The sequence below is a fragment of the Psammomys obesus genome, unplaced genomic scaffold, assembly GCF_907164565.1.
Source record: "Psammomys obesus unplaced genomic scaffold, mPsaObe1.curated_primary_1811, whole genome shotgun sequence".
NCBI classification, from domain to species: domain Eukaryota; kingdom Metazoa; phylum Chordata; class Mammalia; order Rodentia; family Muridae; genus Psammomys; species Psammomys obesus.
Window position 1 is genome coordinate 24344108 of NW_026585689.1, and position 13151 is coordinate 24357258.

At 36.4% G+C, this 13151-nt stretch overlaps 1 protein-coding gene across 2 annotated transcripts in view; it reads left to right on the forward strand.

Moving 5' to 3' along the window:
• Gbe1 (1,4-alpha-glucan branching enzyme 1) overlaps window positions 1–13151 on the forward strand; it is a 275110-nt gene that overhangs the window by 120117 nt on the left and 141842 nt on the right. For both annotated transcript variants that reach the window (XM_055594620.1, XM_055594627.1), the window contains exons 4-5: window positions 11802–11927; window positions 12733–12868. In XM_055594620.1, the coding sequence (XP_055450595.1) occupies window positions 11802–11927; window positions 12733–12868 (262 nt within the window). The remainder of the gene's footprint in view (window positions 1–11801; window positions 11928–12732; window positions 12869–13151) is intronic.

The following is a 13151-nucleotide window of genomic DNA, read 5'->3' on the forward strand; positions in this document are numbered from 1 at the left end:
TTTCTTTCTTTCTTTCTTTCTTTCTTTCTTTCTTTCTTTCTTTCTTTTTCTTTCTGTTTATTGAAGAAGGAAAACTTCAAAATTGTCATAATATGTTTCAAAATAAGCAGTCTCTATTTTCTCTTATTTATATATGTTATTCAAAGCTTATACAATAAAAGCTATCTAATTATAAAATAATAAGATACATAACTTTAGTAAATGTTACTCCTTTTGTAGATAAGACACCAGCCTTGCTATGGTCTTTTTTTCTTCTAGGTAGTACTTACTATTGAGTAACACAAGATACAGAGGCTAGTTTAATCATTTGATTTCTTATCCATTTCTCAATCTTATCTCTGATTGTAGTCAGAAGGGACACGATGAAGGTTTTTTTTTTTTTATCAGCATATATCTTACATAAAATTATTTGACTGCAATTTAAGAACTAAGATGAGAAACAAAAATAGAGGTCTCTAAAACATATGAACCTTGGTTGGTTTCAGTATAAAACTATTAAAAAGTTGTTTCTTTTTAAATAACTTTTTTTAGTTTATTTAGTATGCAGAGAAGCTCAGTATACAAGTAGCAGTAATATCGCATATAGCGTGAATACAACTCAAGTTTATATAAAGTCACCATGGATTTTTTTGCAGTTTTATAAAAATTTATTCAAGAAGTGGTCATTTATATATCAGAGATCTAGATTATTCACTATTGCATTATTCAGGATTTTCCAGATGAATAGAAACAATAGAATAATGAATATATAAGGGCCTTTATTTGATGGCTTATGAAATAAAGCGCTAAATAATACAATAATGGATGTCAGTATGCTGGTGAGTCCATGGAGCTCACTGGCCCAGCAGTTTCAATCTCGTGCTGAAGGTATGGAAGATTCCCAGTGAAGTCACTGATTTCAAGTTCATTGTTGAAACTACAAGAAGCTGGAGATTGTCAGCTGCTGCAACACTGAGATAGGCATGTTCATCAGCAAAATGTGAAGGCAGGCAGCTTGGCCACTCTGCCTTTACATCTATGGCATCTTCAGATTGTGATGGCTACTGGAAGATGCCACTATCTCTCTTCCCTCTTCAGTTAATTCTTCCCAGAAATGGCCCTAAATAATGTCCAGATCTTATCTCCTAGTTGATTCCAGATCCAGTCAAGGAGAAAACATTTACCCTTCACAGGTACCTTGGTAACTTTCTGGCTATCTTTATACACCTCCCTCACTAACAGAAGTGCAAAGTTCAAGTTCATAATCAAATACATTCAAATATTAGAAAATATTTCCAATTATCATCTTTTCTTCTTTTAAAAAAATTAAATTTATTATTTATTATAGTTTATTCATTGTGTATTCCTGCTATGTCTCTCTTCCTCGTCTCCTGCCAGTCCCACTTATAAGGGGGAGAAGAGGGAGGAATCATGGGACTGGCAGGGGACTTCGGGGAAATTGAATATTATTTAATATCTGCATTTTTATGCTTGTCTGCTGTATGTTCAGTCATGAACCTGGAGTTACTTTCAGTACCATCTTCCAGAATATGTTAATGCTTGGCTTGTTATAACCAGCTGAGAACATCTATAATTTTCTATAGAATTGCTGGCCACCTGAACACAATCCTTATTTCAGCAATTTTTCCAGTGCATGAAGAGACATTCCTTTGAAAAAAAAGATTTCAAAAGATATTTGTTGCATGACATTTATTTATTTAATTTTTAGATAGTTGCCATTTACAAAACTTGTTTGTAGTGTATATTTGACCTCCATATAACATTCTTTGTATAAAATTTGACTTCATATGGTTCATTTAAATCAATTGCACTTTTGTACATCTAGATGTTTCTTTCATTGTCTCCTTTATTTATTGATGTGATAATGTCCTTTGATTATAACCTTTATATAAGTAACATTATTTGATTTATTAAATAAAACATGTACAAATTAATTGTTTCTAACAAGATTATAATTTCACAAATTATTTGCCATATAAATGTTGTGCTATAATACCTATTACTGTACTGATATATTCTCTTCCTGTTTTACTTACTAAATGGGTAACCGTATGGTTAATGTGCAAAAGATTTTAAACTCAAGCAGCATGGACTCCTGGAATTGTATAATTATACAGGTTACTTATCTGTTTTCAAATTTAGAAGATATATACAAGGACTGAAGTAATAATTGAACTACAAATGGACAATAAAATCTGCCATCCCCCTGGTCTGTGCATGTACATTCATGAAGTAGAATACTCTCTTTTCATAACTTAAAATGTTTCTTGGGTAAGGATCAGTAGTGTGTGTTTTTAACATATTATATATTATTCAAATATTTAATTTTTATTAATGAAAACGTTAAATGGTTATTAGATAAGGACAAAATTTTTATGGACACACCCTGTTTTTCTGGAACTAATTACATAATTAAAATAGCACAAACCTTGATATTATTATTATTTTTACTTCTGCTACTCTGATAAATTACTCTTCAGAGAGATTTTTATACTCAATAACTGTGAATAAGATCTTCCATATGAATGTATCAAGTGAAAATTTTGTCCCCATCTGTTAGTAAATGTTAAAAGATCAACTTAACACAGCACACAGGAATACTAACACCTGAAACTTCCTAAAGAATCATAAATTACTGGAGCATAGGAAATATTCAGGAAACCCAATCCTCCCCCAAAATATTTATAAACAAAATTACATACAAAATCATGTTTTTTTACTTTATTAGGTTGTCTCCTGGCTGGATTTATCATAGTACTCTCAGTTGGTTTCTGAGAATAAACACATTGTGAAGAGGCACTGAAAGGGAAGTGTATTACCTGGACCAGTTGTGTTATAAGGGGAAACATGAGAACAAACAAGTAACAGGACAGGAGCCTCCCACAGAGGGCCTCTGAAAGACTCTACCTAGCAGTGTATCAAAGCAGATACTAAGACTCACAACCAAACCTCCAGCAGAAAGCAGGGAATCAAAAAAAAAAAAAAAAAAAAAAAAAAAAAAGGGAGGGGAGGAGTTAATATGACCTGGAAAGGACAGGAGTTCCACAAGGACCAAATATATCTGGTCACAGGGGTCTTTTATGAGACTGTTTCTCCAAACAACGACCATGTATGGATGCAACCTAGAGCCCCTGCTCTGATGTAGCCCTGGGTAGCTCAGTATCCAAGTGGGTACCCTAATAAGGGGAACAGGGACTGTTTCTGCTGTTTCTGACATAAACTCGATGGCAGGTTCTTTGACCTCCCCCGCCCCCCCACCTACAGGGAGGAGCAGCCTTGCTAGGACACAGAGTAGGACTTTTCAGCCATTCCTAAAGACACCTGATAAACCAGTATCAGATGTAAGAGGAGGAGGTTTTCCCTTATCAGTGGACTTGGAAAGGGGCAGGGAGGAGCTGAGGGTGAGAAGGTGGGATTGGGAGGGAAAGGGGGAGTGGGCTCCCCCTTTCAGCAGGGATACAAAGTTAACAAACTAATATTAAAAAAAAATTTAAAAAAAAGAAAGTTATTATGTAAAAACCGGAATCATTTTTCAGTTTAGTGGAAAACTTTGCCCTACATATCATTTAAATCTTTTTGAAAGGAGCCAAGGACCATGCATGGAGATAACCTAGAACCCCTGCTCAGATTTAGCCCATGGCAGCTCAGTCTCCAAGTGGGTTCTCTACTAAGGGTAACAGAGACTGTCCCTGACATGAACTCAGTGGCTAGTACGTTGATGATCTCCCCCTCAGGGAGGAAGTAGCCTTGCCAGGCATAAAAGAAGACAGTACAGTCAGGCCTGTTGAGACCTGATAGGCTAGGGTCAGATGGAAGGGGAGAAGGACCTCCCCTATCAGTAGACTAGGGGAGGAACATGAGAGGAAATGAGGGAGGGAGAGTAGGATTGGGAGGGAATAAGGGAGAGGGTTACAGCTGAGATAAAAAATGAATAAATTGTATTAAAAATATAAATAAACAAATAAACGAAAGGATCATGAGACAGAAAGTTGAAGTTCTTTACATTAATATGTATCCGTAGGTATATATGTTAGAGAAAGAAACAGAAGAACATTGGGACAGATGATGCATTCAGTGGATGAGCAAATAATCTTTGTCCAATGTGTGTTTTGATTATATCTTAATGACAGAAGTGTGAGTTTTCCTGTTACCACTTCATAAATGCTGACAGAAAGTTTGGCATTTCCATACAAATGATTTATCTCTCATAGCCCTAAAGAAGTTGAGCACCATGTTTTTAATGGTTTTTCATTTTCAAGCCCCTCACAAGTGAAACTGTACGCCCAGTTGCCTATCACTTATTTAGTGGTTTTGCATCATTGTAATGGACTTTGGAAATATTCACTGCTATATAGCATTCAGTAAGTATGTCTGCTTTGTCGTTTTCACAAAGTTGCCTCTCGAGATGATCTTAAGAGACGTTGTTAGCTAGAGCCCACCTGATGGTTGGAGGCCAGCTTAAGAACACAAGCAACAAACTGAGGGCCATATCATACCACCAGAAACCAACGGTCCTATGATAGCAAACCCTGAGAATATTATCACACATGAAGCAAAAGAAAAGATTTTAAATCTGAGGTTATGAAAATGATAGAGGCCTTAAAGAATGAAAATAAAGCTCTCAAAGTAGCACAAATACAATCAAACAGGTGAAAGAATTGAGCAAATCTCTTAAAGAAATATAGGAAACTACAATCAAACAGAAGGAAATGAATAAAACTATTCAAGACCTAAAAATGGAACTAGAAGCAATAAAGAAAACGCAATCTGAGGCAGTCCTGGTGATGGACAACCTAGGGAAAAGGAAAGGAACTACAGACACAAACATCACCAATAGAATACCAGAGATGGAAGAGAGAATCTCAGGAGTAGAGGTATGATTGAAGAAATCAATGCATTATTTAGAGAAAATGTCAAATCTAAGAAGCTCCTGATTACAGAACATCCAAAAATTCTGGGACACTCTGAAAAGACTAAACGTAAAAATAATAGGAATAGAAGAATGAGAAGACTCCCATATGCAAGGCCCAGAAAATATTTTCAACAGAAGCATGGGCCTATAAACATACAGGAAGCTCACAGAACACCAGATATACTGAACCAGAAAAGAAAACTACCCTGATACATGATAATCAAAACACTAAATATACAGAACAAAGAGAGAATATTGAAAGCTGCAAAAGAAAAAGGCCAAGTCACATATAAAAGCAAACCTACTAGAATTACACTTGACTGCTCGCCAGAAACTGTAAAAGTCAGAAAGACCTGGAAATACGTTTTACAGATACTAAGATACCACAGATGTCAGCCCTACCTATTATATCCAGGCAAACTTTTAATCACCACAGAGAGAGAAAACAAGATATTCCTCCACAAAAACAAATAAACAGTACATATCCACAAATCCAGCCCTATAGAAGATTCTAGAAGGAAAACTCCAACCCAAGGAGGCCAACTACACCCAAGCAAACATATGTAATAAATAACCCCACACCAGCAAAACCAAAAAAAGGGACTCACACACACACTGTTACCACCACCAACATTAAATAAATAGGAATAAACAACAACTGGTCATGAACATTTCTCAACATCAACGGCATCAACTCCCCAGTAAAAGACACAGGTTAACAGAATGGATGTAAAAACTGGACCCATCTTTCTACTGTGTATAAGAAACACACCTCAGCAATAACAATAGATATTACCTCATATTAAATAGCTGGTAAAAGTTTTCCAAGCAAACAGACCCAAGAAGCAAGCTAGAGTAGCCATTCTAGTATCTAATAGAAGAAACTTTCAACCAAAATTAATCAAAAGAGAAAGGAAAAATTTGCCAAGACAACACCTATTCTTAACACCTATGTCCCAAAAGCAAGGGGCATCCACATTTGTAAAAGAAATATTACTAAAGCTTAAATTACACATCAAACTGAACACATTAATACTGGGAGACTTCAATACCCCACTCTTTCCAATGGATTATTCATCAGGACAGAAACTAAATGGGGAAGTAAAGAAACTAACAGACATCATGAATCAAATGGACCTCACAGATATCTATAGAATATTTCATCCAAACACAAGAGAATATACCTTTTTCTCAGCACTTCATAGTACCTTCTCCAAAATTGCTCATATACTCAGTCAAAAAGCAATCCTCATCAAATATAAGAAGATAAAAATAAACCCCTGTGTCCTATCAGACCACCGTGGAGTAAAGCTAGAACTCAACAGCAACCGAAAAAACATATAAACTAATAGAAACTGAACAAATCCCTACTCAATGACCACTGTGTAAGGGAAGGAAGAAAGAAATAAAGACTTTCTAGTTTTCAATGAAAATGAAGGCATAACATACCCAGACTTATGGGACACAATGAAAGCAGTGCTAGGAGGAAAGTCTATAGCACTAGCACCTACATATAGAAATTGGAGAGATCTCATACTAGTAACTTAGCAGCTTACCTGAAAGCTCTAGAACAGCAGAAAGGAAACACACCAAACAGGAGTAGACAACAGGTAATGATCTCAGGGCTGAAATCAATAAACTGGAAACAAAGAGAATGATACAATGAATCAATGAAACCAAGAGCTGGTTCTTTGAGAAAGTCAACAAGGTAGACAAACCCTCAGCCAATCTAATTAAAAGGCAGAGGGAGAGTATCCAAATTAACAAAATCAGAAAGGAAAAGTTGGATATAACAACAAACAATGAGAAAATCCAAAACATCATTAGGTCTTATTTCAAAAGTGTGTATTCCACAGAATTGGAAAATATAAAGGAAATGAACTATTCTCTCAATAGATTTTATCTACCAAAGCTAGATCTAGATCAGGTAAAGAGTTTAGACAGTCCTATAACCCCCAAGGAAGTAGAACCAGTCATCAAAAAAAGCCTTAGTCCAGATGGTTGTAGCACCCATTCAAAGAATAACTAATACTAATACTCCTCAAAGTTTTCTACAAAATTGAAACTAAAGGAACTTTGGCAAACTCATGCTATGCAGCCACAGTCACCCTGATACCTAAACCACACAAAGAAAGAATTTCAGATCAGTTTCACTTATGAACATCAATACAAAAAAACAAAACAAAACTCAACAAACAAACAAACAAAAAAACCTCAATAAAATACTTGGAACCTGAATCCAAAGACACATTAAATACATCATCCACCATGATTAAGTAGGCTTCATTCTAGGGATGCAGGGATGGTTCAACATATGAAAACCCATTAACATAATTCACTACATAAACAAACTCAAAGGAAAAAAAAGTCATCTTAAATGCAGAAGAAGCCTTGGACAAAAGCCAGCACCCTTCATGATTAGAGTCTTGAAGAGATCAGGGATACAAGTCTCATACATAAACATAATGAAGGCTATATACAGCAAGCCATTTGCCAACATTAAGATAAATGGAGAGAAACTCAAAGCAGTTTTTCTAAAATCAGGGACAAGACAAGGTTGCCCACTCTCTCAATGCCTCTAAAATATAGTACTTCAAGGTCTAGCTAGAGCAATAAGACAATTAAAGGAATCAAGGGGATATAAATTGGGAAGGAAGAAGTCAATGTATCACTATTTGCCGATGATATGATAGTGTAAATAAGCAACCTTAAAAATTCCACCAGAGAACACCAAAAGCTGATAAACAACTTTAGCAAAGTGGCTAGATACAAGATTAATTCAGAAAAATCAGTAGCCCTTGTGTACACAAACAACAAATGGGCTGAGCAAGCAATTATGAAAACTATATCCTTTACAGTAGCCACAAATAATATAAATATCTTGGTGTAATTCTAACCAAGAAATTGAGAGACCTGTTTGACAAGAACATCAAGTCTCTGAAGCAAGAAATTAAAAAAGATTTCAGAGGATGGAAAGATGTCCCATGCTTGTGTATCGGTAGGATTAACATAGTAGAAATAGCCATCTTAGCAAAAACAATCTACCGATTCAATGAAATCCCCATCAAGATACCAACATAATTCTTTACAGACCTTTAATGAACAATTCTAAACTTCTTATGAAAAAATGAAAAACCCAGAATAACTAAAACAATCCTCTACAATAAAAGGACTTTTGGAGGTATCTTTATCTCTGACTTTAAGCTATACTACAGTACAACAGTAATAAAAACTGTATGGTACTGACATAGAAATAGACTGGTTGATCAATGGAATCAAATCAAAAACTCAGAAATAATCTCATGTACCCATGGTCACTTGAGTTTTGACAAAGGCGTCCAAAACCATGCAATGGAAAGAAGACAGTTTCTTTAACAAATGGTGCTGGTCTTACTGGATGTCTATATGTAGAAAATTGTGAATAGATCCATATTTATCTCCCTATACAAAACTCAAATCCAAGTTGATCAAAGACCTCAATATAACACCAGATACACTAAATCCATTAGAAGAGAAAGTGGGGAAGAGCCTCAAACTCATTGATACAGAACACAACTTCCTGAACTGAGTACTAACAGCTCAGGCTCTGAGATCAATAATTAATAAATGGAACCTCTTGAAACTGAAATACTTTTGTTAGGCAAAGGACACCCACTAGAATGAAAAAACAGTCTACAGATTGGGAAAAGATCTTCACCAATCCTATATCCGACAAAGGGCTAATATCCAAAATAAATAATGAACTCAAGAAATCAAGCACCAATAAGCAACCAATTAAAAAATGGGACACAGACCTTAACAAAGAATTCTCAACAGAGGAATCTCCGATGGCCAAAAAGCACTTAAAGAGATGCTGAACTTCCTTATTCATCAGGGAAATGTAAATTAAAAGAACTCTGAGATTCTATCTCACACAGGTCAGAATAGCTAACATCAAAATCTCAAGCTACAGCACTTGCTAGTGAGGTTGTGGAGAAAGGGGAACCCACCTCCATTGCTGGTGGAAGGTTGTACAACCACTTTGGAAATCAGTCTGGCACTTTGGGAATAGCTTTACCTGAAGACCCAGCTAAACTTCTTTGGGTATATATCCAAAAGGTGCTCCACCACACAACAAAGACACTTGCTCAACTATGTTCATAGAAGCTTTATTCATAATAGCCAGAATTGGGATCAACCTAGATATCCCTCAACCAAAGAATGCATAAAGAAACTGTGGTGCATTTACACAATGGAACACTACTCAGCTATTAAAAACAAAGAAATGAAATTTGCAAGCAAATGGTTGGAACAAAAAAGATGATCCTGAGTGGGGTACAGCACACATGACCCTGAAAGACACACATGGTATGTACGTACTTATGTGGATTTTAGACATGTAGTACAGGATAAATCTACTAAGCAGTACAGACCCAAAGAAGATAAGTAACAGAGTATCTAAGGGAGAATGCATATATCTCATTCAGAAAGGTATGTAGAATAGACAGGTGTTGTGGCTAAAGGGAGGGAATAAGGTAGGAGAAGGGCCCCAGAAGGTTAAGAGGGTAGAGATCAGACCTGGGGAGAATGAGGGTGTAAGGGCAGAAGACATGTAGAGAAAAGAGAAACTCAGAGTGGGTTTCTCTCAGTGACAACTGGAGACCTAAGTCAGGGAAGGCTCCTGGGAGGATATGAGGGGGACTCAAGCAGAGACTTCTAGTAGCAGAGGCCATAGAGATTGAAGAGGACACATTCTAACTAGACTAGTCTCCTAGCAAAGGGAAGGGAACACCAACCCACCCAAAAAAGCTTCGGCTCAAAATTAACCCTGCCTACAAGATATGCAGGGATAAAGAGAGTAGATAGAGCAGAGATTGAGCAAATCCCCAACTAATGGCTGGCCAAGTCAAAGACCTACTCTGTCAGAGAATATCATCTGATATAATGAACAATACTCTGCTAAGCTTGCAGAGAGGAACCCAACAGAATTGTTCTCTGAGAGGCTCTTCCCTACAGTGCCCCAAAACGGATGTGGAGATTCACAGCTGTACATTGTGGGATGGTTAGGAAGTCTTGTGGGAGGAATGAGAAATGGACATAGAGGTGACAGGAGCTCCACAACAAGAACAGTAGCGCTAAATAACCAGGGCCCAGACAGGCTTACTAAGACTGAAGAATCAACCAAGGGCCATGCATGGACTGGACCTCGGCCCCTTACAAAGATGTAACAGATGGGCAGCCTAGGCTTCATGTAGGTCCTCTACTAAAGGAAGTGGGGACCGCGTGGGTCAGGGACTCAGTTGCCAGCTTTTTGATCTCTTCCTCCTGGAGGGGCTGCCTTGCCAGGCCACAGAGAAAGAAGACAAGCTCAGTCCTGATGCATCTTGGTAAGCTGGGGTAGATGAAGAAGGGAACTCTGCTTTTCTGAAGAAAAGGGAAGGGGAAGAGAGAGGGAGGAATGGTGGGGCTGGGAGGCAAGAAGGGGTGGGGTTACAACAAGGATGTAAAGTGAATGAAAATTGTATAAAAACAAGAGAAATTGTGTTAGCATCAGCAGCAAGAACATTGCATTCTTTCTGTAACTGAGCACAAGGTGTAGGAGCATGGATGCTGACCATGTGTCTGCTTCTTCTGACAGTTATACCTAAGTGGCTTCTGATGATGTCTCGGTGTACTGGAAAGTCAGCAAAGTAATGATCAGCAAAATAATGCCGCTTTTGCTCACAAAAGCTAGTTTTTTGTTTGTTTTTTTTTTTAAATTTTATTTTTTTATATTAATTGCAGTTTATTTACCTTGTATCCCAGCTGTACCCCCTCCCTCATGCCCTCCCAATCCCACTCTCCTTCCCTCATCTCCTCCCATGCCCCTAAGTCCACTGATAGGGGAGGTCCTAGCTTATCAGGTCTTATCAGGACTGGCTGCAATGTCCTCCTCTGTGGCCAAGCAAGGCTGTTCCTCCCTCAGGGAATCATATAAAAGAAGGGGGAGTTAGTAAGACCTGGAGAGAACAGGAGCTCCACAAGGACCAAATATATCTGGGCACAGGGGTCTTTTCTGAGACTGATTCTCCAACCAAAGACCATGTCTGGATATAACCTAGAAACCCTGCTCAGACGTAGCCATGGCAGCTCAGTATCCAAAAGCTAGTTTTATTAACAGTGGTTCTCAGACTGTGCGGCATGATCCCTTTGAGGGTCAAAGGATCTTTCCTCAAGGGGTGCACATCACATAGTACATTATGCTTCATAACAGAAGAAAGAATTATAATTATGAAGTAGCAAAGAAATAATTTTATGGTTGGTCACTACAATATCCGAAACTGTATTAAAGGGTCACAGCATTAGGAAGGTTAAGTACCACCATTTAGAGGAATACTATTCACTGGTTATAGTATTTTATTTCTATTTGATGACATCTTAAAATTGTGTTTGTACATGTATACATGTCAAGTATTAAAGTATTCTACTTATTCAGCATCTGAAACTGTTATGACTTATTTTCACAAAGGAGTTAAGGAAGTGATGACTGTATAATTCTTTTTTTCTTTTTAATTTGTATCCTGAAAAAGAGGAATATTTCCTGTGGATGATTGACTTTATGATAGAAAGTTTGAAATAACCTTGTCTCTTTAGTATATGTAATATGTTTAATTAACTACTCCAATAGTTGGCCTGCAATCGTGAAAACTGGAAGAGGATCATATAATATACAATGTATAAATAACTTTAACGATCACATAACAATAACAGATGAGCAAAAAATTAAAATATGATTTTGTGATCACACACCTGGGAACTCAGTTCTGAACTCATTGTGCTTCCCTGCGCAGTTCAGTGCTCGGTAGCTGTTATGCGTTCCGTTAGTGCCGTGTACCCACTTTACATCAGTGTTGTCCTGCTTTCTTTTTAGGTAGTTATCACCAGTAAGAGTGGTGAGATACTGTATCGCATCTCGCCGTGGGCAAAGTATGTGGTCCGTGAAAACAACAACGTGAATTATGATTGGATACACTGGGATCCAGAAGACTCATATAAAGTGAGAACAACAGATTTTAAATAATTGCTTATTTCAGTATTTCTAGGGAAATTAATTTTTACTTTCATATCTTTTATAATAGTGTCCAATTTTTCTTCACTGCTTGTTGAGTGTTTTGCATGATAGTTTTCTTGTATTATACACCTTATATCAAAGTATGTCATATCTAGCCAATGAAACATAGAAATAATTTTTTCTTTCTGTTTGTTTTGAAGTTAGTAAAAAACAGTACATTTCTATATACATATCTAGAAGGAATATTAATATATGTATTATAGTTTCCAACTTATAAAGATTCAAATAATGTAAAATTTATTACTATCAGGGATGTATAGATGGATTAGTGTAGTTATGAAAAGAGCATTGGGATGGCAGACTATGTAATAAATGTATTAGGGGATTTTTTTGTTTCATAACTCATACATATTTTAGAACTAATTTTTCAGGCCTTTATATTACTCAATCTTGCTAATGAATGATTTGTATTAAACAATTAAATTATATGTGCCTTCAAGACTCTGTACTTTTTAATAAGGTTTAATCTAAAAAAGAAAAAATCCTTCCTGCCAGTGATGCTATATAAAAGTTATTTTTATGATTTTTAAAACAATTGTTTGTTAATACAATCCTGTATATGATTAAGAAATGCAGTGCATGCCAGCAAAGGCAGCCATTGCCTTTGATATGGGCGAGTAGTCACAAGTGTTTCTCTGAGTCTGTCTATTCTTTCACTTCCCATGCTTTATTAACTAGTGTCACAACTGAATTCTTGCTTGAATTCCATATGTAACTTTTTATTCTGTAGTTCAAGCATTCCAGACCTAAGAAACCACGGAGTCTAAGAATTTATGAATCCCATGTGGGAATTTCTTCTCATGAAGGAAAAATAGCCTCTTATAAACATTTTACTAGCAATGTACTACCAAGAATCAAAGACCTTGGTAAGTAATAATTGTGATTTTTATTCAGATAAAACTTTAATGAGACTGTTCTCTTATTAAAAAGGCTAATTACAAGTGTCTCTTTTTTGTGTTAAGAGATTAAATATGTAATAGAAATGCATTTTATTTTAGGCTTCTCCAATTGCCCTGTAATAGTGATAGCATAGAAAAGAGAAATGGAATAAGATAGAGCATAAGCATAAGATATTATTCCAATTTCAATTTAAAGTAATGTGAACTGATGGCTTCCAAATTGTAGATAAATATGCAAGTGTAATTACTT